Raw genomic sequence first — 25,583 nt, forward strand, 5'->3', positions numbered from 1 at the left:
GCGGGGACCACAGCGGCCATTGGGCAGACCACAGCGGCCATAGCAGCGAACACAGCTGCCGTGAATGCGTCAGCTGTGCTTATTCGGGACTGCCTGGGGGCAGTAACCCAAGTCCTAACTTCCATCCTGCTCCATATGCAGCGGCGACGCCTTGGAGCAGGCGTGGACCCTGCCTCGGACACATCCACTGCCACAACACCTGCATCCTCAGTCCCCGCAAGCCCTGTGCGGATGACCAGGAGGAGTTCACGGCACTCGGAGATGCCACCCCCGGACAACAAAAAGTCCAGGAAGTAGAGTGCCCAGACAATGGGAGTGAGACACAGCGTGTGAAGGGAACCATTTCATGGAGTACATTTGGGGACTTTTGGTGTTTGTAGGGTGGGTTAGGGAGTTCACTGGGGGATTTGGGGGTTTGTAGGGTGGGTTAGGGAGTTCACGGGGGTTTGTAGGGTGGGTTAGGGAGTTCACTGGGGATTGGAGGGAGTGTGCACATTTTTCCCTGTTTGAAAAAATACACCCGTTGTGTGCCAAAAAATTAAATGGCTGGACAATGTTCATTTTGTGCATATACATTTAATGTGTGATGGTGTTCAGTGGCCAACTCCCAACAATCCCAGTGTGCATGTCCACATGGACCCAGTGTGTCGCTGACACATGTCTATCATAGTCCCTGTGGTTCAGAGGTATTCGTGAATCAGTGCTTGGCGTACAGCATGGCCATCCTGTGCGTCACGTACTGGCAGGGGGGCTACTTCACCTCCGTCTCCATCCTCATCATCCTCACCCGGGGCATGCATGTCAATGTCAGTTGGCAGTGGTACATTTCTCCAGACGCACATGTTGTGCAGCATGACACAGGCCATGGTGATCTTTGCCACCTTCTCAGGACTAATAGGGGTGCCCCACCAGACCTGCTTAGGCAGCGGAACTGCGCCTTCAACAGGCCAAAGGTCTGCTCAATCACAAAACGGGTATTGGTGCGCACACGATTGTACTCCTCTTCATGGCTGTTCTGCGGGTTCCGCACAGGGGTAAGTAGCCATGGCCTCAAGGGATATCCTCCGTCAACTGCAAGCAAATACAAATAGGCGTGTGTCACTCTGAGCTGCCACCTTCAGGAAGCACAGTCATGACGGCAGCTATTTGGTGTGGACATGCACATGTCCCCGTACGTATGCAAAATTGTCACCTAGATGCATTCTATACTGTTATGAGGTGTGGTAGTCTGGATGCCGTTCAATAGATGATGCAGGGTGTAATAATGCATGCTGAGGAGGATGTACTGTGGTTGTACGACAATGTTTAGCCTCCCATTCATGCTGTTTATTCTACACTATGCATGGTCACACTAGCCACATTGGCGCAGTTGCCATCCTGTTCAGTCATGCATTGCTTGCCATCACCATGGTGGCCTGGTTGTGCATCTTACTTGTTGTCATCGATAAGCATAATTTGTAAAATGTGGGCCAGTGATGTGTCATGTTCCGTTTGGGTGGTTCAGGTCAGGAGTGTTTAGCTCTGCATGCATTCTCCAATCACCGACAATTGCCACCCAGGTGGAGTATGCATCCCCCCTTCCCACCCAGGTGGAGTATGCATCTCCCCCCCTTTCCCACCCAGGTGGAGTATGCATCCCTACACATCAGTACCCCAAAGCACTGCCAATGGCCAGTTGTGCAACTCACCAAGCAGCCAGGCATGTGGTCCAGCATGTCGCTCCATATGACGGCATAGTGTGGAGTTGCGCAGTACCATGGCATCATGTGTTGATCCGGGATATCTGGCGCAGCAATGTGTGATCTTGCTGGAGTCACATACCATTTGCACATTGATGGAGTGGTATTGCTTGCGATTGTGGTACACCGTCTCTAAGGCATGGGGGACTACCAATTCCACATGGGTGCAGTCCAGGGCACCAACACAATTGGGCATGCCTGCCAGTGCATGGAAGCCTACTTTGGTGTCGGCTATATCCTGGGCAGTCCGTGGTATGGATATGTGGGTGCTTGCGTGCTTCAGGAGGGCATCTAACACTTGGTTCAACATGCGTGAAAATAGTGGTTGTGAAATGCCATGCAGCTGGCCCACTGTGTGTTGATAGGTGCCTGTGGCCAGGAAGTGGAGCACAGACACCACCTTTAGTAGCGGGGGATGGCAGTGCGTATTTCTATGAGGCTGGCAATGTCGTTGTGTATCATGTCCACTATGGTGGTGATGGTGTCGCGGTCCAACCGGTACCAGGTGTGGATCTTCTCAGGGGTTAGGTTGAATGGGCTGGGTCTGGTGTGAGGGATTGGTGGCTGCCTACGAGGCACTGCTGGCTGCGCTGGTGGTAATTGCTGGGCCTGTCTCACCCTCCTTCTCCTCCTGCGTCTCCTTTGTGCTGCCTGTTGTTGCTGCTGTAGTTGTTGTTGTAGTTGGTGTTGTTGCTGTAGTTGTAGCAGTATAGGCATGTCCTCCAGCGCCATGATTGCAACAGCTAGTGGTAGCATTTTGGTGTTGGAAGGGGTGTGGTGTGTGGGTGTGCTCATTTTATATTGGCCCAGCCTCCATTAACTCCACCTGTGGGGATTGTGTGCACCTGTGGCAGTTGGCTTGTTTCCCGATTGCTGTTTGCAGGTGGTCTGCGATACCTGTATGGGCGGCATCGTGCAGCTCAATCCTCTGTGGTGTTACAGGATTTTAGTAATTTTGCACTGCTCCATTCCAGTTGGAGATTTTAATCGATCAGTTAGCCCCCCTGCCAATCAGGAGGTGCTGGCAGTCCTGGGCTGGAAAGAACATACTTTTTGGACGAAATTGTTTTAAGTAAAATACCACAAGTCAGTTCTTTTGATTTATAGAACATTTTAATAAATAGGTAATTCAAGAAAGAAATAATAGAAGCGTTCGCAATGACAACCGTAATAAACTAATGGAGCAAAGAAGGCCTAAAAAGGGGCTGTTTGAAGTAGATACAGGCCTTTTAGGTGATGGTTCTGTTTTGTAGGATGTGAGAAACTTGAAGGTGTCTCCCTACCTAATCCCCGGGGATCTGTCATCCAGCTGGCCAGGACACGGCCATCGCTATTGGATCCAGTTACTGGGGGCGGACTAGTGAGGGAGGATCACCTGAATGGGGGGTCCTCGGAGAGTGGGAGCGGGACACTGATGGGTGAGATGCGGTATCCCCCTTCCTTCAACACCTTTTCCCCACCCTAAGATATAGGACATTCAAAACCACTGCCCCCCCTCCCTCCTTCCGACACAAACACTTTCACACGACACACCAGAGAACGGACTAACACCAGAGCTGTTTACCTGACATGTCCCAATACAAGGGTCAGGCAAAGTCAGGCAATTGATTAGAATCACACACACCTAACGGCCTTTTCCCTTCCCCACAGGGATAAAAGGTGGAGCAAGAGAACACAATACGAGCACGGCAGACAGCACGACGAGACGGCTAATCAGGTGCAGCAGTTCAAGAGGAGGAGAAAGACGGCAGGAATTGAGAGGGTGGCGAAGAGAGAAGTGACCTTGCTCTTTTCGTCCCAGGCCGGCAGAACCTTTGTGGAAGAGAGCCTAAGACCGCGAACATTAGCACAAGTGTCTTGCAGCAGATGTCAATGGTACACAGGGCAAGCCTACGCCGATAAGCAGGAGCAAGGGAAGCTCCTGCGACTGTGGTACCAGCCTTGACTCCAGAGAAGCCGAAAGCCAAGCGATTCATCACAGTCGGTGAGTCGAGGGGAGAGCGCATAAGAACCGGGCTGTGTTAAATGAGACTCACATAGTGGCAAGTTTGAACAAAGTTCAGTGAACTGTGAAAAGTGTTAAGTGAATACCAGCTGCAGAGGGAAACCAGCATCAAGTGGGTGCTATCTCGAGAGACTCTGGTCGATCCCCATTTCAGCAAAACTAAAAGTATCAGAAGGCTGTAGGAGAGCCGCCAAAAGAGGTCAAAGTGGTCATACCGGAGGTCTAGTAAAATTCCTGTACAATCGAAAGACTTTGATCAACAAACTGTGTGAAAGAAAGGGAAGTGAATCCTGCATTGAGAGAAAGTAAGGGACGTGAATCCTGCAACGCTTCAAAGTAAAGTAAATGTGAAGTTGGCAAGAGTGAACTCGACTGAGGGATGCTGGTGAAGAGGGGGCAAGTCTAAGTTTCCAGGGAACAGTGTGTTGACAAGAGTGAACCCAGCTGAGGAATGTTCACTGCACTGTTTAAAAAGACATTAAGATGATGAGGGCGCTAGAGGGCCATCCAAGATGGCCGCTTAGGTCAGAGCTCCCTTGTAGCCCCGCATCAATCCTGGAAAATCCTGTGGATCCTGGCGTTACTGAGCCCCAGTCTGTCTATGCATGAACTGCTGATGTCCCCAGCTATGCCATCCCGAAGTTTCGTGTAAAATCGGAGCTCCCAGCCTGAGATTCAGCCCGGGAGGCCCGGCTGCCGAGACTAGCGGGGTCGGTCACTCGGCCCCGCGCATCAAGAGCTGAGCGCCTTCACTGCGGAGCCCAACGTGCCCCCCCAGCCACCCACGAGAGGGGGGCCCAGTATCCTGGCAAGGAGTCTGCAGTGGCCCGGGGAGCACGCGCCGAACAGCGGAGAGCCGGCGGGAGATCCTGACCACCCCACTACTCCCCCTGCCTGGAGCCATCGCCAGAGCAGAGGAGACGGCCGTAAGACGCCATAGCCTCCCCCAACCCCTGAACCTGCGGCTCCGGCGTCTGGCTTCCCAACCGAGGGCCGTGGAGCGACAGACCTGAACGACAGCCAACGGCCCAGCAAGAACCCCCACACCCACCTAGAGGCGGCGAGCGATAGCGGAGCTGCAGCGACGCAGCGGGAGAGCGGGAGTCCCCCCTGAAGACGTCATCGTTCAGGGGGCGGGTGGACGCCCGGGGGGGTCGTTCCGGGAGGTAAGGAGTGGTGGGGAGACGGCGCTGCCCCCCCCCTCCGCCTTCGGGACTCGACAGCGGCCTCACCCGCAGACGACCTGAACCCCGCCACTTGGGGAAGAGCATCCTCCCTGCCGGAGACTAAAGCGCGGCCCTGTACAACAAAACAGGGGCACAAGGAATTGCCAAACACTTTGCCCCCTGACAGAAATCCTCTGTAAATATCTTTGACACGAGCCAACGAAGCTCCCCAACGGTCAACCCCCCGCTCACATAGCGGGTAACACCCTTCCCACGCCGGTCTTCCACTGTAACCCATCAAGGAGGCAACGCAAACAGTGGAGAGCTCGGCGCATGACGAAAACCGCCCCTCCCCCCCTGCCCAGCGTTTCTGATCAAACACCATATACAACCAGCCGCGGCCACCCCAGTCCGGAGGTGGGTCCCGAGGGGGTTCGAGGCACAACTAGACCACCTGCAACTCATTTTCGACGCTTCCATTTTCACAGCCAAGATGGGAAAAAACGATAAATCTCAGAGGAAGCTAAACTTTGAGAGTGGCCCGAACCCCAGAGCCTCTCACCACCCAGAAGACCAAGCTTCAACGTCCGAATGCCCCAACCAGGATGAAGTGGCTGAGAACCCCTTTGAAATCAAAGAAATCCTTCTTGACTTAAAAGCAGGCATTGGCAGCCTGAGCAACAAAATGGACGGTCTCGCGTCCAAAGTCGATCTCATGCAACACCGTATGGACTCCCAGGCCGAATGCCTAAACGAGATGGAGCAGAGGGTGTCAAATCTCAATGACAGTTCGGCATCCCTAACTAATAGAGTTTCGCAGCTGGAATCGCAAATGAAACTAACCGCTACCAAGTGCGAGGACCTCGAGGGTCGGTCGAGGAGGAATAATCTACGGATAGTCGGGGTGAGAGAACATCAATCGCAGGAGAAAATGGAAGACTTCGTGGAAGCCTTACGCACCACTCTATTCGGCCGCGAATCCCTATCCCGCCTATTCATAATCGAGAGCGCCCACAGGATTCCCGCGACAAGACCTGCTCCAGGAGCTCCCCCTAGGCCCATAATAGCGAGACTGCTGAACTACAGAGACCGGGACTCCTTGCTCCGCCTCGCCAAAGAAAAAGGCGAACTGAGCCACGACAGGGACAAAATCCATTTTTACCCTGACTTCTCCCCGGCAGTACAGTCACAAAGGAAAACTTTTGCATGCGTCAAACAGAGACTCCGCAACAGCCAACTGTCGTATTCCATGCTTTATCCAGCACGCTTAAGAGTCCAACACGAGGGAAAGGTCCAATTTTTCCAAACCCCAGATGAAGCAAATGTGTTCCTGGACCGTCTAGGTCTCCCGGATCGGAATCAGGCTGGACCCAGACCACAAAGAGACAGAATCCCCAGGAACCCTCCTTAAATGGTTGGACATGGCTGGACACAAGACCCGGCACAGCAGCCCTGAGTGGGCCAGACCACGTACAGCAGCGCAAGTCGGGGCTGGGACACTTGGGAGACCCCAGGTGCCCCTAGCTCAGCTAGTGTTAAGTTACTGTTAGCCTGAGTTGAGTCTGTCCGGCGAGGTGTGGACCTCACGCCTCGGCATGGCGACTCCAAGGGCCGTTTTGGTTTGGGGTTGGGAAAGTTGGAACCTCCCGGTGAGCATGTTCGCGGTTGCTCACCCTCGGAAGAGTTACGTCTCGGGCCTGTTGGGGTTTGCCCGAAGTTTGAACATTACAAAGTTAATGGGGAAGTTCAACGCCACCAGTTCACGATTGTCCCGCTCGCTGCCTGCTCCCTACTCGCTGCCTTACACATCATCGCATCGAGACTCCCATCCCTCACGTACAGACCCAGTCAGCAGCTCTGGCTCAACCAGACCATGGCCGCCCGCTGAATCAGAAATGTGGTCCGAAATAAGAGCAAAGTTGCCCCGTTCAATGTTTTAACATGGAATATAAGAGGCGGTAACATCCCGGCTAAATCTAGGAACATTCTGCACGATGTAGACGTGGCCCTGATTCAAGAGACACACTTTACCCCGGGGAGAGACCACCAGTGGGCCAAAAGCTGGGGCTGCCACAGATACTTTTCATCCTACTCCACGTACTCGAGAGGAGTTGCGATCCTTATACACAGGCGTCTCAGCTTTCGGCTACTGCACACGGCAAAAGGCGAGGAAGGCAGAGCACTACTTGTGAGTGGCATCGTCGCAGGTCAGAAAGTGACCTTTGTCAATTCATATGCCCCGAATGTGGATGGCCCTGACAACTTCGGCTGGGTGTTGACGCAGCTCTCCGCGCTCGGCCCGGCCACGGTTTTCTGGGGCGGCGACATGAACACGGTTATGGATCCTACGAGAGATAGATCATCGGCCGTACAACAACCAACCTCCAAAGCTGGTCTCCAGATAAAGGAAATCTGCAAAGCGTTTGATTTGCAGGACACTTGGAGAGTCTCCAATGGGGACAGGCGCGAGTTCACCTTTCATTCTATAATCCATAATACAAGCTCCCGAATTGACTACTTTTTTACCTCAACTAACAGCCCGCTGGCGTGTGGCCGGTGCCACATCCACCCGAGAACACTCTCGGACCACTCGTCAATCTTCCTTAAGCTCATGCCAGCTAACTCCCCTCCGCCGCTACAACGTTGGCGCTTCAAACAGGGGTCACTGCGGGACGAGGTCTTTGCCTCCGAATTAAGAGAGGAGATTGACATGTTCTTAGAGCCCAACCTGGGTTCGGTCCCCTCGGCAAGCATAATTTGGGAATCCTTCAAATGCTTTATTAGAGGAGTCTGCCTTGCCAAAGAAAATGGCAATCTCAAGCTCATCAGGGGCGAGCTTGCAAACAGCGAAAATAAATTAAAACAGCTTGAAACTCAGAACGCGAACAAAGACAACCCAGAAGCTGCAGCGGCGTTGAGGACGGAATTGCAGAAATTCAACGACGCAGCGGAACGTGAGGCTAAATTTCTACACCGCACCAACCAAATCCGCCAATACGGCGAGGGCCAGAAACCAGGAGCTTTACTGGCAAATCTAATTAAAGCCGACAATAAACAGTCCCAAATCGAAAGGATCAGAACTAGGCAAGGGGAAGCGGTCCACACTGACGAAAGGATAGCAGAGGAATTCAGTCTATTCTACCAAGATCTCTACAGTGCCAAGCTACCGAAAGACTTGCACCTCCCCCTGGAATACCTGGAAGACACAGAACTCTACTGGGTCGAACATCAACTACGTGAACCTCTGAACGAACTAATCTCACAGGAAGAGATTAAAGCAGCCATAAAGACCCTACCACCCTCCAAAGCACCAGGCCCTGACGGCCTAACGGGAGAATTTTATAAGGCCTTTGCAGAACCGCTGGCTCCGCTGCTGGCAGCGGTATACGAGGAAGCGCTAGAGCTTGGGACCCTCCCTCACTCTTCTCGTGAGGCCAATGTCATTCTTTTACACAAAACGGGAAAACCACCAGACGAATGCGCCTCGTATCGCCCGATCTCCCTGCTCAATCTGGACAATAAAATTCTCGCTAAGATCCTGGCGAATAGATTGATGCCCCTGATGCCTGCCCTGGTGCTAGCAGACCAGGCTGGTTTCATACCAGGCCGTAATACGACCTTCGGCATCCGGAGAATGTTTAGAATCATTGAAGCTTTAGACCCCACAGGCCAGGCAATCGCGGTCCTGCTTGACGTAGAAAAAGCATTTGACTCAGTGGAGTGGCCGTTCATGTTCATGGTCCTCACCAGAATGGGGCTGGGGGCCTGCTTTATCAAACTTGTCTCTCTTCTGTACACCAATCCACAAGCTAATATAGTGGGCAAGGCAAAATCAGCATCAATAAACCTGCTGCGTGGGACGAGACAAGGATGCCCCCTATCAGCACTAATATTCGCTCTGGTAATGGAGCCACTGGCCTCCAACCTGCGGGAACTACGCCAACAAATGGGACTCACCATCGGCCCACACAAACTCATCGTATCCTTATACACCAACGACGTGGCACTATTCATAAGGGACCCAGAGGTCAATCTGAACCCGGTCATGCAGGAAGTCATCAGATTCGGGGCGGCCTCCGGATTGAAAACCAATCACTCAAAATCAGTCGTCTTCCCACTGACCCAAGACACGAAACAATTCGCTGATGACTTCGGACTCAAGTGGAGAACCTCGGGGGTCTGCTATCTTGGAATCCAACTGTCACTGGACCCACAAGAGGTATTCCGGGACAGCTATGAGGAGGTGTTTAAGTCCATACAGGACAAGGTCACGCGCTGGAAGACGCTCCCACTGACACTCTGGGGCAGAACCTCCTTAGTCAAAATTGTACTGTTGCCAAAATGACTGTATCTCTTCAACAATATCCCGCTGCTGCTACCACAATCCTTCTTGAAAAGGCTGAAAAGCTTGGTTCTGGATCTAATGTGGGCTGGCAGACCAGCCAGAGTGGCGTACACAATACTGACGCTTCCCGTGTCCAGTGGTGGTCTAGCCCTTCCCGACATGGAAAAATACTTCTGGGCAGCCCAAGCACAGTACCTCAGCCACTGGTATGCAAAGCAAACGATTCGCCCTCATGTACAGGTGGAGAGGGCCTTGGCAACTCCCAATTTCCTGACTGCCGTGGTTTTCAGCCAACTTCCCGTTCCCAACTGCACAATGAACGTGATGCTCATAACATACAAGGTCTGGAAGTCGCTAGCAAACAAACAAACTGGGGGTGCAGATAAGGTACTCTCCCCTCTTGCCAGTCAAGTTTATTCCTGGAATCCCCCTAACATCTGAGAAAGTGTTTCACCAGTAGGTCGACAAGCTGCACATACAATCACTAGGAGACCTATTCACAGAGGAGGGCTTCCTAACCCCTGACCAAGCCAAACAGAAAGGGGGCAACACAGCACTGGACGTGTTCCTCTACTTCCGAACTCGATACACTATGCAGACCCACCTGCCTGGTTTCCTGAGCCAACCACCAACCTGGCAGTTACTGCATGATGTCATTCAAGCACAGGGGGAAGGCAGGCTAGTGTCACAAATTTACAAAGCACTGATCACCGGAACACCCCCTGTCAACACTGGAGCGAAAACCAGATGGGAACGAGCGCTAAATGCAAGTATATCAGAGGTTGATTGGGGCTACATTCTGAATCAGACCCAGAAAATTGCACTTAACTCCCGGCTCAAACTTATCCATTTTAATTTCCTCCACCAAACCTATTATACAACTGAAAAAGCTAATAAACACCATCCCGACACCCAAGCCGAATGCAAGAGATGTGGAACTCTATCAGCAAGCTTTATACACTTGGCATGGGAATGCCCTGAGGTAGCCCCATTCTGGAACCGAGTGATAAACACGACAACCGCAATCGTGGGAGAAGCAATACAACCGAGATGCACGGCACCTTTGTTGGGAATGACAAGATTGCTATCCAAGCCGTCGAGGAAACTGACCGGAGTCCTACTGACACTAGCTTGTAGGAGAGTTGCCATGGCATGGGGCCGCGGCCCCCCACCTTCCTACACCGCTTGGCGGAAAGACTTACTCTACTATCAGGACATAGAAGCAGATTTCATAAAGCTCCTCCTTCTTCACGCGCGCCCGCCCGACATATGGGGCCCGCTGATATCCTTCCTGATAAGTGAGGCCGACACCTCCTCGAGGGACCACTGGACGCTGGGAACACACCCTGATGCAATCTTAACTCGGGCCGATATTGCTTGCCACAGGGTCACAGGGAGGCTGAAATGATGCACAATGGGGACGATACGGAGGAGCGGCGAGGGTTAGGGGAGAGACTCGGAGGGGGGGGGGCGGTTGGGGCACTGGTTGACGGCGTAAAGTTAAAATCCACCCTAATGTGGGTGCATATTTGTATGGTGTGTTGAAATACCAAAAATAAAGGTTTTAAAATGTTTTTTAAAAAAAGACATTAAGATTTGTGACCGAAGGAAAAGCTGTACTGAACCCAGAGAAGGGAGGCTGGAAGTAAAGAAGGGTCAGCGCCCAGTAGAGGGGGGCCCAGGGGTTAAAATTCCTCACCCAAAGTGAAACCAGGAAACAAACTTTAATTTTGTTGAATGTACTTTTGTTTTGTTGTTGAATACATCAGGCCCTCGAAGGCAAGAGACTTTCAAGGGAAACAAGACTTGCCCATTAACGGTCCTGATAGCTGCAAGTGGAACGGTCTACTAGTGCTGGGGAAGGCTTGAGTGTGTGCTGTGCTCCAAGATCCCATCTTACCCAGTGTTTAAAACATGGGGAAGGGAGATCCAAGATATCCCATCCTGATATATTATTTGTGGACACTTGTTTCTTTTCTTGAAAAGCATCCCACACCCTTTTAGTATTAGTTGTAAGGTTTGTCAATAGGTTTCTTAGTATAGGCCCTTTTTATTTGACACAACGCCACTAGTACTGCCTTCATTACATTTGATGGTCGACGCTTGCTCCCATCTTAGATTTAGGTTTAGATTATGCCTTTTTCCAGCCGCAATACAGTTTAATAAACACCCTTGAACTGTGATCACTTGTGTCTGTCTTTACTGTTGCCACCATCAGTTCCTCAAAAAGATAACCATGAAATGGGGTAGCATCAGCATGCACCATGTCAGGTTATTTAAAATGATATGTTAGAGGACTACCTTCCTGGTGCAGAAGAAATCTTAAGCAGGTAAGCGCAGCACAGTCTACAGGGGTCAGAATGTATACAGGAGAGATAGGCATTTTACTCCAGCCCTGGATTTAATTTTAAATCACAAACACCTGATTAACTCACAACATTAGACACATATTGGGGCTCATTACAAGGTGGCAGTAACCCACCGGTGCTACGGGCGGGTTGCCGCCAACCTGAAAACACTGAATCTGCCGCCTGACTTCCCGGTGCCATCGGGACATTATGGGCCTCAACACGAGTTAGGCGGTAACCCTTAAATGCAGCAGTAAGGCTATTACTGCTGCATTTAAGGGTCCACCAAATCACAGGCTTGGTGGATTTTCCCCCAGCTCTGAGCTGGGGGCAAATCTGCAGCGATTTTTGCCGATTTCCGGCACTATTACAGAACTGCCGGCAGTAATAGTGCCGGACATTCCCCATTGGGCCCAATGGGGAATGGCAAATTCCCAAATGGGCCCAATGGGGAATGGGGACTTAACGTTCCGCCAAACCCATGATCCATCGCTAATAGCGCCGGGGGGTTTGGCGGTAGGGCTAATAGCCCAGGCGGTAATACCACCAGCGTTAGCGCCCAACTCGTGATGAGGCCCTATAAGTCCCGGTAGAGCGGGAAGTCAGGCGGGGAATTCGGTAAGTCCCCATTCCCGCGGAGTCCTACAGGACTCCGCGGGAATGGCGACTCGGAAGGACTGGCACCATTGCTAACAGTGCTGCTGCTTCCGTGAAAAGTCTGCCTGCGGGGGCCATAGCGCCTGGCAGGTCTGTCCCTGCTGGGTGCAACGGCCCCAGCACGCAGACTCGTAATGTGATGGTCCGGAAACAAGGGTGCCGGTGAGCTTGCGGGCACCCTTGTTTCCAGACCGCCACACTCGGAATTAGGCCCATTGTTTCAGGGACAAAATATGGTATTTGAGCTTTTTGACATTTCACGGGTCAAATTAAAATGCATCCACTTGAATATATCCTCTTTTTCATTTTTAATCATTATGCATATTGTGCAGAGATCTTGCGTCAGTGGGAGACCTAAATCCTTGAATGCTTAAATCGTACCAGTCTTTGTCTAACCTGACTGATTTGGAAGTGAAGCCTGTACCTCCATTCAACTGTTCAGAAACATCAGGTGAAATACAAACTCTTACATTAATTTATCAACCTGCACTGATTTTAATACAATCTGCAAGTCTTGAAAAGTGCCCTTTTAAAACATACTTCACTTTCCGGTGCAATTAATTAAGCCAACTCTACCTGTGAGGATCCAACAGGCAGTCGATGTCTGGCCTCTTTGTTTTCGGGATTGCATACAATGGATACCTATCCCCGTGGCGTATCAATACATGAACAGACAGCAGCTTGAGATTATGAGGAACACGACCTAGGTTAAACAAAGAGACAGCTTCAAAATGTTGCTTTAAAGACCTAGTGAAATAACAAATTACTTGTTTCACCACCATCATTTGAAATCCCATTTAGGTAGCAATACATTGCCCCTTTGAGTAGGATAAGAGCGAGTTAAAAGAGCAAAGTAAGACCACATGTTCCATTGAATAGACAAAATAGACAATCCAAAAGTCAATACATTTGTGGTGGTCTCTATGTTTATGAGGTGACACAGGAATCTTGTTCCACAGCAAGCGAGAGGCCTTTCCTAATGCTAAAACAAAAGTAATGGTTATAGATCATTGAAGAGGCCAGACTCAGCAAAATATGCCTTCTACAAGGATGACAATATATATACCGGATCAAGGATCGGACAGGCCAAAATCCCTTGCAGATTTATGTAGTGTGGTAGGTCGGAAGGAGGAGACAGACTAGTTTTTGTCATATTCAACTAGTGATTTAATAGAATACAAAGAAAGTGACGTTTCTATCCCTGTTGTGTGGGTTTCCCTACCTACCAAAACTAATCAGTATGTTTGTCGTCAGTAGTGAAGTCCAAAAAGTAGACTGGCTGTCCTCTGTCTCAAAACAAATCTATTCTGGCCCTACCACCAAAGAAAGAAACCACAAAGGTCCAGGAGAATGACTCCCTTCTCCTGGATAGGCTGTTTGGCCCAAACAGATGATTTTCAAATAGTTCTTGGCTATCTCTTGCATTAATTCCTTTTGTTCTTCTCAGGGATTATTTCACCCTCCTGTTCACCACTTTTAGCTATGTCCTCTTGAAGTGTCTCTATAAGGTTCAATTTCCTCAACACCTTAAAGGAACCCAAATGTCACTTCTCTTGATCTTGACTTTCTGTATTCGTTGAATGCTTCCTTATTTCCCACCAAACAATGTGTTTTCACAAATCTTCTCTTGGTCTTTATGAATGCTTGCTGTGTCACTGGGACGAGTGAGCTGTGTCCAGTAGTTTTTCCTCACTCTTGGAAGCACTACTTGTGTGCCTTGGACTAGTAGGCTGAGACCTGTAGTTATTATTATTATTATTATTTTTTTTTATTCCTGCACTGTCGCCTCGCCTCCCTTGTACTATCAGGGTTGTGATTCCCCTTGGAGTCCCAGCCTTCCTTGCACTTAACTCAGGGCCCGGGTGCTCTGGTTGCACTTCTCCCCTGTAACTCCTCCTCTGCACTTCTTGGCTGCGCACTTGCACGATCTAAATGATACTTGGCCTAGTAAGATAGTTTGTCTTGTCCTCCCTTTTTCCCCCTCCCTTGCTTGGTTGTGCCTCGATACACTTTGTGTATTGGCGCATTATACATTTTTGTTTTTATTTTCTTGTGCGGTAGCCAAAAATTAACTTTTTGCACATTTGAACACAACTATACTCTAGATAAAACAAAACAGAATGCATCAACAATCACTATACATACTCTGAATACAAAATTAGACAAGACATACATCACTAGAAATCAGAAAAGAAAGAAGGAGAGAAAAAAAGAAATTCAAATCATCACTAATAAATCAGGCTGTTATTAATCCAAGTTCCTTTAAAAATCTTCCCACCTCAATCGACAGAGTCATCTCATTACCAGAGGATAATCTCGCCCAGAAATCGTCAGTATTAAGTCCAGACTCATCATGGACAAATCTGCGAAAGTGTCTGACCCTCATACTCCAAGTCCCAGAACAATGAGATAATAGATGTTTAATGTTCTGGACTTCGTTGCTAAGACACCTGTTGCAGATTGGAAGAGTCCCCCTTCCTTATCTCTAGTAGCTAATATTTCTAGAGTGGGGAGTAGGTTTAGACGAAATCTCAAAAAAGAAGATCTGAACATTGGGTTTGGAGACTTTTGGAGGCCGGTACAAACGACAATCGTTTATCCATCACTGTCAAAGAAGCTGATCTTTTAGCTTTTCGCATAATATCAATCATGCCTATCCAATCACCCAATTTCAGTTTTTCTTTCACCTTTAGTGGATTCTGAAGAAGCAACTCCACCTCACAATCACATCCAGACAATATTTCCAAACATTTTTGCCCAAATCTGCACAGAAAACCATTGTTTCCCAATCGCAGCTTTAAGGCTGTTTCCTCACAAAGGGAATTCTTTGGAGGATCTAAAATTAGTCTGTAAAGAGCCAACCACTTCCATTCTAGCCATGATCTAAGTGATGGAAGGCCAAGTTCATATCTCAAACAAACACTAGGTACACAGTCTAGTAGACCCAAAGTACGTTTCCAGATCCTAGCTTCTGTTATATCCCAGTCTATCTCCATAGCTATAGGGTAGTAGTCCAAACCATATAAGATAATAATGGAAACTACCTTTCCTATGTAAAATCTTAGGAGTGGAAGAATAGAAAATTTGCCAAACTTGGAATTGATTTATTTCATCTGTGCACCTAATTTCACTAGCTTTAGATCAATGGATAACAGTAAGCTGTTTTTTGTTGGAAAATATCTTAATGTGGCTCCCAGATAAGTCAATTCTGAGACAACCTCCACTGATGATTGATCCAAGTTCCAGGCATAGGTCTTCACTATATAGTTTTATGCCAATAGGATTGTTTCCAAGAATCTGGAATTCTCTTCTGAGTAATGATGTTATCAAAAAGCTGTTTTAAAACCTTCGCCCAGGTGAGTGAATCCAATTTGAGGATTTAATTACTCAAACCGTTCGGGCCAGGTGCTCTTGATGCTGAAGATTTCTTAATTTGTAGTTCAAGGTCCAGGACACCGAATTCAAGAGACCAGCTGGACATTCTATCCACAGCTGAGCAAAATGAAGCCTCAGGGTCATAGACCTTGGAAAAATGGTCGATCCAGACCCGCTCTTGGATAATCCTGTTTCTGGTGATGAGATACCTCATTCATTCCCACCAATGACCAAATGTTTCGAGAATTCCTAAGAGATAGAGCATAAAGTATTCTCGCACCATCATGCTGAAGCACCAAATGCCTATGGACACGAAGCCAGTTCCTATAGTTGTTTTTTAGGTTTGTAATTTCATCCCCATAGGCCTTAGCACTTAAATGTGATCTCTTTAGCTTAGATCCCTGGTGCCTCAATTCACTCTTTTGGGCTATGATTTGTTCATTAAAAAAATGTTTATGAATCTTATGGGATTTCTGTGAGAAGTGCTCCAAAGGAGCCAAATCAGACAGAAAGTGCAAAAAGACCCCAGGAGTACAGCACTGGACAGGTAGAAAATTAACCCTATTTCTCAGTTCCTCATTTAACAGTTTCACCCCATTGCAAACTTTCTAATAACATTGCCTGTAGTATTAGCAGAGAGCTCTTGATCATAGCGCGGAGCCACTAGATCAGAATCATAGGACATAGCCACCGTCAGCATAGCGTGGTCATCATTATTACCATCCTCCACAACCAAACTGCAGCAACTGCAAAGATATTTCTTGAGGCAAAGAGGTAGTCAATCGTAGAGAAAGAGGTACCTCTGTGCCAAGAGGGGGCATTCGGGATATCCCCCCGGATGTTCCCATTCAGCATTTGGAGATTCCGTTCCCTCATGAAATCTACCCACATTTTGCCATTGCTGGACTTCTGTTTGAAATTACCCGACCTTGGATCCGGCGTAGAAATACATTGAGAGTTGAAATCCCCGGCAATAAGAATATTATCCGCCGGAAATTGCAAGGAACATTCAACTAGACCATCTGAGAGGGCATGCAAGAAATCACATAATGAAAGAGCACCTGGGTTCCAGCACAAGTTTACTACTATCCAACTCGCGCACTCAATAGCACTTCTTCTTGACAGTCTCACCATAAGGATGCCCTGACTTCCGCTTGAAATAATAGAGGAGGTATTAAACACTTCATTGCTAGAAGCGACCAAAAGGCCTCCCCCGTTGGTCTGCCTACACCTGAACCCAAAGCCAACTGTTGAAAAATCGAAAACCCATCCATACCCACTACACAAGTTAACCAAGTTTCTTAGAAGAGAATTAAATGAAATGTTTTAAAAATTTCCGATCTTCTCGGTTCCTCAGAAAAGGAGGCATAGCCTCTGGTATTCCACAATATTACATTAACCCGAGTGTTCCCTAGAGCTTTGGATGGGTCATACCCATCTTAAGAAAGACTTGTGAGATTACTTCGGGGAGCATATCCCACACATTCAATTGGCTTGCTACGGGTGTATCCTTATTTATTGCTCCCCAAGAATGGTCTTGATTCACTAACTGCCGAGAGTAAACTGAGACTGGTACTGGACAAGTCAGAGAAATCTTCAAGCCCCTCTGATCCCATGCCACAACCTCTCCCATAATTAAATCCAGGCCAAGTATTGACTTAAATACTGTTTCCGCCGTATTCGTGTCAAGACCAAGCGGGAAGCTCACTGCCTCAATATCTGCTGATGAAAAGTACTTCAGGGCTGGAATGGACTTCATTTCCAGTAGAATTGAAGATCGATTTAGAGGTAAGTCATTACGTGAGGATGTAGATTTTCTTGACAAGAAGACTCTGAAAATTCTGCTTGTTCAGATTAGCTTTCCTCTGGAATCCTAAAGGGGTATTTCTTTTACCAGTTGGAACTCCTATATCATTAGAGGCTCCAATTCCCATAACTGGAGGCAATCCTTTCTGTTGCTCTTGTAAATGGCCATCAGACCTATGAGGAGCAGATCTTTAAGTCGGGCAATTGTTTGATATAGCGGTATTTACTTGGGGATTTTCAATACTAGAACTCACGCCCTCACTCCAAGGTCCTAATACCGGCCTCTCTGATTCTTTCAAAAAAATGGGTGCAATTTTTACCAGTGGGTTAGGGGGTATCTTTTTCTGTTTTGCCAGTAAAAAGATAGGTGCAATTTTATTTGGTTGCTCAATAGGTTCCGTTTGACTTCCCACAGTTAATTTACCTCCAGGCACTTCAATTTCGGCCATTAACTGATCTTTTTGGGCTTTCAATTTTGGGATTTTCTTCCCCTTTTTAGGATTTGAAAGCTTCGAAACCTTTTCCTTTTGAGATTTTTCATAGTTCTTTAGGTCATCCTTTAGCTTTTGCAGATGTTGATTGGTTTCCGAAGCAATTTGCTTTTTTTTCCGATTGCCCTGTTTGATCGGTACGGAGGGGATTTCAAATGCTACCAACGCCCTTCTTTTTCTTTTAGACTTTACATTAAGTTTCTTTCTCTGGGGGACTGCCAGATCCGATTCTGAGGAAGATATGTTAATTGGGAGCCTATCCGCTATAAAGGCCAACCTCAAAAACTCCTCCATCACAGATGCTGAGAGAGGAGTGTCATTCAGAGTGGCCTCAGGTAGAATATGAGCAGGCGAACTTAGCGCTCCATCCTGAGTCTGTAGTTCATGACGTTCAGCTTTATCTAGTAGGATCACAGACACCTTTTTTAGGTCCCAACATAGTTCAGTCAAGTGATCCATTTTACGAGATTGCTCCTTGACTTCATTATGGAGATTGCTCAGGAACCCTCCCATTGAGTCATTAAATGCTGATTTTAGAACCACCATGGTTATTTCATTTAACTCCAAATCTTAAGTGATCCACATTAGTATGCCCGTGTGCTGGTAGACCTCAGTTTTCAAATTTTTGAAGACCTTAACCAAAGAGGATAATACAAAATTTAAGGCCGTTATAGTTGGAGGCATAAGTTCCTGGGGTGTATTCCGAGATCGATCACAAGGCCTCACTTGTTCAGACGATGAGTTTTGAAGATCATAGGTCTTCCCTTTGCCCCTCTCTTCATCTGATCTTAGTGCAGCCATGGGGATGGATGCCGAAATTGCCCGTTCCAGCTCCAACATATCATCATCTCTAGGCTCACCAACAGAGGCGTTGCTAGGGGGGGGGCTAAGGGGGCTATAGCCCCTGATCTTTTGGTTGTAGCCCCGGATAGAATCTCAGGAGCTACAGCCAAAAGGATAGCTAGCCCCCAGTCCCAACAGTTCCGACATCAGCCTAGCCCCCGGGTCTTTTCCAGACCCAGCAACTCCCCTGCTCACCAAGACCACCACAGGAGTGAGCCAACAGAGCCTCTGATTGGGCTGAACCCACCCCTGGAGTTAACAGAGCAGCCGTGGTATCATTCAAAGCTGGCTCACTTTTTTTTTTTTAAATATATTTTTATTTTATATATAAACCAAACAACAATACAACTGAACATAAATAAACACATTTAACAACAAAAAGCACTGCAATCCCCATCCCTCCCCCCTATGAGCCTGTATGGTGTTCGCCATCGATATCCGCTGTGAACGGGGGGGCGTCATCGCTCTCAGATTCAATTGGAGCCGACCCCGTTCCAAACAGTTCAGCTATCAACAACTTCCATGCCGCGAGGGAGCACATTTCCTCCTCCTCCCCTGCAATACTGGTATCCCGCCACACAGCCGTCTCGGCCTCCGCCCATTTTTGGAGATCCCTCCACCAGACCTCCATTCGTGGCTTATGAAACTCCTTCCATCCCATGGCAATCCTACGTTTAGCAAGCACATAAGCCAAATCTTTCAATTTCTCGACATGTCTAAGTTTACGCGCTCTGGGATATCCCCCCAGTAAGCAGGCCCAGGCTGAATCCACTTTGAGCGTGACACCCTTTCCTGCCAGCTTCTGCGCCACTTCACCCCAATAGCCTGCAATTACTGGGCACGCCCAGAACATGTGTATCATGTCTGCATTCTCTTCGTCACACTTGGGGCACGCCTGGCGTCCGACATCCCGAAATTTGGATATTCTCAAGGGGGTCATGTATGCCCTGTGCGTTATATAAAGCTGTATTTGCTTAAACCTGGCGTTTCTCGATACTTTTTTATGATACCCCAGGGCTCGCTCCCACAACCCATCAGCCATCGGGGCCCCCATCTCCGTTTCCCATTCCAGTCTCAAGTGCACTAAATCACTCCCAACCTTCGTCATCAACATCTCATACAACCTAGAGACCTCATGCCCGCCCTCCGATGTGTCATATAGTATCTCCACCGTGGCGTCCGGTTCATCGGCCAGGGTAGTTTCGGGCCACCTATTCCGGATCTCCTGCACTATCCTGTGATATGTCATATATTGACCCCTGTGCAATCCCGACCCTGCCTCTAATTCTTCGAACTCCAAGATGGTCCCATCCTGCCAAATATCTCCCATGGTGACCAACCCCACTGACTCCCAGTATATCCGGATGATTACTCTGAGCTGCCCATCTCCCTTCGCCAGTGCGACCAATGGGAATTGCGACACACACGGCAAAGGGTTACCCATCATCCGGCAGGCCCGTTTCCACATGTTCCGTCCCAAAGCTAGCATTCTAGGCCGCTCCCTCATGCATGCATTAGTCACCCAGATCACCTCTCGCAGATAAAAAGGGGACCAATCCCTCCCAAACAGCCTGTGTTCAGGGGTCTCATCGTCAGAGAGCCACCTGGACACATATTGTAGCTGCGCTGCCACATAATATGCCTCAAAGTTCGGCAGTTTGACTCCGCCCTTCTCGTAGAAGTTCTGCAGCTTCCACAGTGCGACTCTGTTGCGCGTGCCGTGCCACAGGAATTCTCTGCAAACACTATGTAGCCTCACAAAAAACTTCTTAGGAATCATGTAAGGGATGTTGTTAAAATAATGCAGAAGCCTGGGCAGTACCACCATTTTAAGCATAGCTCCCCGGCCCATCATCGCTAGTGGCAATCTTTCCCAGAACCTCATGCATTTCTCGATCTTCCCCACAGCAGGTTCAGTGTTATGCTTGTGCTCTTCCACAGTCGTGTGATACACGTCAATTCCCAAGTATCTAAAGGATCTCGTCGCCCACGGGATCTGCAACACTGGCAACCTCTCTACCGGAGTCCCCACATAGCCCCCTAGCGGAAATAGAGTGGATTTCTGGGGGTTTACCGCTATACCGGACAACCAGGCATACCTCCCCATCACCTCTAAGACATACTGCAAATTTTCTTCTGGGTATCTTAGGTATAGCAGCATAACATCTGCATACAGGGATATAAGGTGACACTCTCCTCTTACATCGATGCCGACCGGGTCATATTGCTGCCGGAGGTAAATCGCTAAGGGTTCTATGGCCAGGATGTACAACATTGGGGACCAGGGGCACCCCTGCCTAGTGCCTCTGCCCAACTGCCATCTCTCTGACACCACTGCACCCGTGCGGACCCTGGCTAGTGGTGCACTGTATAACATCTCGGCCCACCTAACGTAACCTGGTCCCATCCCGTACCATCTCAGAGCCGCCAGCAGCCAAGGCCACCGAACAGAGTCGAACGCTTTAACCGCGTCCAATGCCACTATCGCCATTTCGCCGTCATCACTACAACCCCACTCGACCACCCTGTGGAGGCGTCTGTGGTTGTGAGTAATGTTCCTATTAGGGACATAGCCCGTCTGGTCAGGGTGGATCAACTTGCTGATCACTCTACGCATTCTAGTAGCCAGGACAGCTGTCAGGATCTTGCTATCTTGGTTCAGCATCGACAGGGGCCTGTAGGAGCCACAATCATGTCCCGGTTTATTTGGCTTGGGGAGCGGTATTATGATCGCCTCCCTAAGTGACTCCGGCAACCGTCCCATCTCGTACGCTTCGTTGAGCATTTCCAGCATGGGCGGGAGCACTTCCTCCGCATACACTTTATAAAATTCACTGGGGAACCCATCTGCCCCTGGGGCCTTGCTAGTGGGCAACTGTCTCACAATCTCCTTCAGCTCTTCCAGGGTGATCGGAGCATCCAGCTCCTCATCGCTGACCTTAGGCAAGCCTACATCTTCCAGCACTTCGTCTATCTCCTCCTGGCTGCCCCCCTCGCAATCTTCGTATAAGACCTTATAGTATTCCACGAATGCCCTGTTCACGCCTTCTTGGGTGTCTACCTCCTCCCCCTTTTCATTGGTTACCAATCTGATCGGGGATCGTGGGGTCTCACTCTTGTACAGCCAGGCTAAGAGTCGGCCCGTTTTATCTCCCCCCGCATGCAGTCTCTCAATATACTTTCTATAGTTCAAATTACAGAGCCTATCCCAATGTTCCGCACACTCCTGTTGCAATTTGGAGACCGCCTCCGCATCTGTCCCGCCACCTTTCAACTCCTCCTCCAGCTCAGTCTCAGCTCTATGCAGATCAACCAGGACTCCCCCCCATCAATCCCTTAGACTTCGCAATGGCGATCCCCCGCATTACGACCTTAAAGGCCTCCCATAAGGTGCCAGCCGACTTAACGCTCCCTTTATTCACCTCAAAATAAGCAGTTATCTCTTCCCTCATATCCTCTCTGAAGGCAGGGTCCTTGAGCGCCTCCGCCCTGAGGCGCCATGTTGGTATACGCGCTCGTGGGGAATACAGCTGCCATCGCATGACCAGGGGCGAGTGGTCAGAGAGGACTCTCGCCCTGTAGTCTATATGGTCGCACTCCGCGACTATGTCTGGCGTAGCGAAAAAGTAATCAAGCCTCGTGTGCAGTAGATGCGGAGCCGAATAGTGCGAGTATTGCCTCACGCCCGGGTGTTTCGCTCTCCACACATCTACCAGGCCAAAATCCGCCAGCAGCGTCTGCAATACCTTAGCCGCCGGACTGGGCTTAGCCATCTTGTCATCCGACCTATCCTCCCTGGGATTCAACACGCAATTAAAGTCGCCACCCCATATCACCGTTCCCCCCATCCCGACACTGAGCTTGGTGCACAGCGTCCTAAAATATGTCGCCGTTTCCTGGTTAGGTGCATATGTGTTTACAATGCACACTACTTTGTTCTCTACCAGCCCCCTCACCATGACCAACCTCCCATCCTCCTCCACAACCTCCTCAATTAGCTTAAATGGGAAGTGTGGCGCCACCCACACCAGCACTCCTCTGGCATAGGCGGAGTACGTTGATCCTACCACTGTTCCCTTCCACTTCCTCCCTACCAGCTCCAGTTTCTCTCGCTTTAGATGTGTCTCCTGTAGCAGGGCTACGTCTATCTTCTGCCTCTTAAGATACAACATGACTTTATTTCGCTTAAGATAACTGTTAAGCCCTCTAACGTTCCACGTTAATATCCTGAGGTCTCCCATGGCCTATCAGTAGTTTCCTCCCCCCATCCGAGGCAATCCCTCCCCACTTTGCGAACACCCAATCCCGGTTTCACCCCCAGGCTCATACAAAAACTAAAACACCCCCCCAAACCCCTACCCCAAACAACTGCCCAGCTCCATCCCTGGATCTCAGGCATCCCTGTGTTCGGTCCTCCTTGGAAAACCCAAATAGAGAACCCGACAGGGTGTCACCCCACTAACAGTGACTAAACTAAACACAAAAAAGGGGTGTAAAGAGCGGCTTCTGGAGGCTCCTCTACTTCGCAACCATGTCCATGCTCACGGACCACGTTTCATAACCACTGACGCACGCATGTTCTCCAGCGAGTTCAATGACTATATTCAAGTCCCAATGTTCGTGACCCGACCGGGCCTACAGCGTTACTTATCTCGTCTTTTATTTTCCACCGGCCGTCTGAACATCTGACTCCTGAGGGCAGTTTTGTGCATCCAACCACTCCATAGCCTCCTCCGGGGTGACAAAGAACAGCAGCTTGCCCTGAAAGAAAACCTTCAGTTTGGCCGGATAGAGCAACATGTATTTAAGCCGCGCTTCCCGCAATCTCCTCTTCACCGATCCAAAGTTCATACGGCTGCGCTGTACCTGCAGGGTGTAATCGGGATAGGCAGTTATGTTCGCCGCTCCTCGTTGTATTGTGCCTCCCTTGCGGAAGTGTTCAAGGATCCTTTCTCGGTCCCGGTAATTAAGGATCTTGGCTATCACTGGCCTGGGCAGGTTTCCCGGCAGCGGCTTCCTAATTAAGGCCCTGTGCGCTCTCTCAACCGCAAAACCCTGCAACAGGGTGCCTCCCATGATCTCCTGCAGTAGCATGTTTTCAATAAATTCCGTTGGATTATGGCCCTCAGTTCCCTCCGGCAGGCCCACGATACGGATGTTGTTCCTCCGGGCGCGTCCTTCTGCCTCCTCCGCCCTACTCTCCAAATTGCCCACGCGTTGCACCAGGGCATGGAGTTCACGCTTATGCACAGCGCAGTCCGCCGCGGTAGGGCCCATTTCTTTCTCCAAAGTCTCCGTGCGCTCTGCCAGAGTACGCACGTCCTGCTTTAGGAGGTTCACGTCCTCCTGCACTGCCCCAACCTGGAGTTCCATTGCGGTCTTCAGTTCAGCCACAGCGAGCTGGAGCTTGGTCTCCCAGGTCGCTTTCAGGTCTGCGATCGCAGCGAGGACCTCCTGGTTCGCACCCCCGGCGGCCATTTCCTTGGCTTGCGTTTTATCTTTGCTTTTGGCTCCGTCTGGGCCGGGAGGCGTCTTAGCGTATTCGTCGAGCGTGGGCTGTTTGGTCTTCGCTCTCAGGGGCTTGTTAGACATGTCTCCCGTCCTTTTATCCCCGCTCGGATCTAGGGCAGGGTGTCACAGTGCGCTCTTCGGGTGCCCCATCGCTATCGCCACATCTCTGACACAAAGTTCCTTTGTCCTCCGGCTCCCCCGGCCATCTTGTCTACTACCTAGCTAAGCCAGGTCGCGTCTCACCCTTTGAGGCGCACTTTAGGCCATGAAGGGCCCGGGGCACAGTTCCAGGTCACACCGCACGCTCCGGTTACAAAGTATCTTCGGCCAGGCCCTGCTCCCTTCCCAGGTCTGCGCCGTCGGCCTTGCAGGACTGGGTGTCTTTAATGACCACGATGCACCCGAGTCATGCACCTTCACCACCACCACGCTCCAGTGCGACCGTCAGGCGCCCAGATCAATCACCCCTTTGTTCCTTCGTTAAGCGGTGGCGGCCATTTTCTCATTCGTCGCACTCTCGCCTCCAGGTCTTCTTTTAGCTTCTTGTTGCGCTCTCACGGTGCAGGCCCGTATTGAAACGTGTCCACACGTTCACCTGAGATTCATGTACGCAGTCATATCAGTCTCAGCCAAATTACATCGGTCCTTGCACGGTTTTCAGTCGGATAATGTACGGATCTTCGGGAGCCCCCGTACAGACACGTCCTTTCATATGGCTTTCTAGCCACGCCCCCCAGCTGGCTCACTTGTGGGTACTAGATGGTTTGAGATCAAATTTTTCATGGTAGTAGTCCTCAGGGTAAAGTCCATATTACCTTGGAAAAGGGCACGGATAGGGTGATTTAAAGGCGTTGACTCATCCCCAATCTGCCTCGTCTGTGATGATAAATCCCGAAATCCCGACCCTGTTGGTGACTGATTGTCTGTTGGGTAGACACTGGGGGGAGGAAGGAAAATGCCCCCTCCGGATTTGTAGGGTTTGAACAATGATGCACCATCCCTTCCCTTCTCTTTACGCTGAGGCTTCTTGCCTACTTCCACAGGCATAGTTTGCATTGTCCCACAGGCTTCCGAAGCTAAGGCCGCACTGCGCAGATCATACATTTATCCCTTTTTTATTAAGGTAAATTTTGATTTAGGCAGAAAGTCACAGCTCCTTTTGATTGGGTCAAAGGCCAAAAGGCCAGCAGTCCCCAAGTTGAAAAGAAAAAAGAAGGAGAAAACTCTTACAGTTTGCTTATCGGAGGAATAACTAGTGCACTTACACACTAGCAGTTTCTTTCTGCCGTGGCGATAT

The 25,583-nt window shown here is 49.6% G+C and overlaps 1 protein-coding gene across 2 annotated transcripts in view; it reads right to left on the reverse strand.

Annotated features, from left to right (window-relative positions):
• The window catches only part of PXYLP1 (2-phosphoxylose phosphatase 1), a 696,133-nt gene that overhangs the window by 107,615 nt on the left and 562,935 nt on the right, over positions 1-25,583 (reverse strand). For both annotated transcript variants that reach the window (XM_069617828.1, XM_069617829.1), the window contains one exon: positions 12,837-12,963. In XM_069617828.1, coding sequence (XP_069473929.1) covers positions 12,837-12,963 — 127 coding nt within the window. The remainder of the gene's footprint in view (positions 1-12,836; positions 12,964-25,583) is intronic.

Source organism: Ambystoma mexicanum, chromosome 10 (genome assembly GCF_040938575.1).
Source record: "Ambystoma mexicanum isolate Mex_15411 chromosome 10, UKY_AmexF1_1, whole genome shotgun sequence".
Taxonomy (NCBI): Eukaryota; Metazoa; Chordata; class Amphibia; order Caudata; family Ambystomatidae; genus Ambystoma; species Ambystoma mexicanum.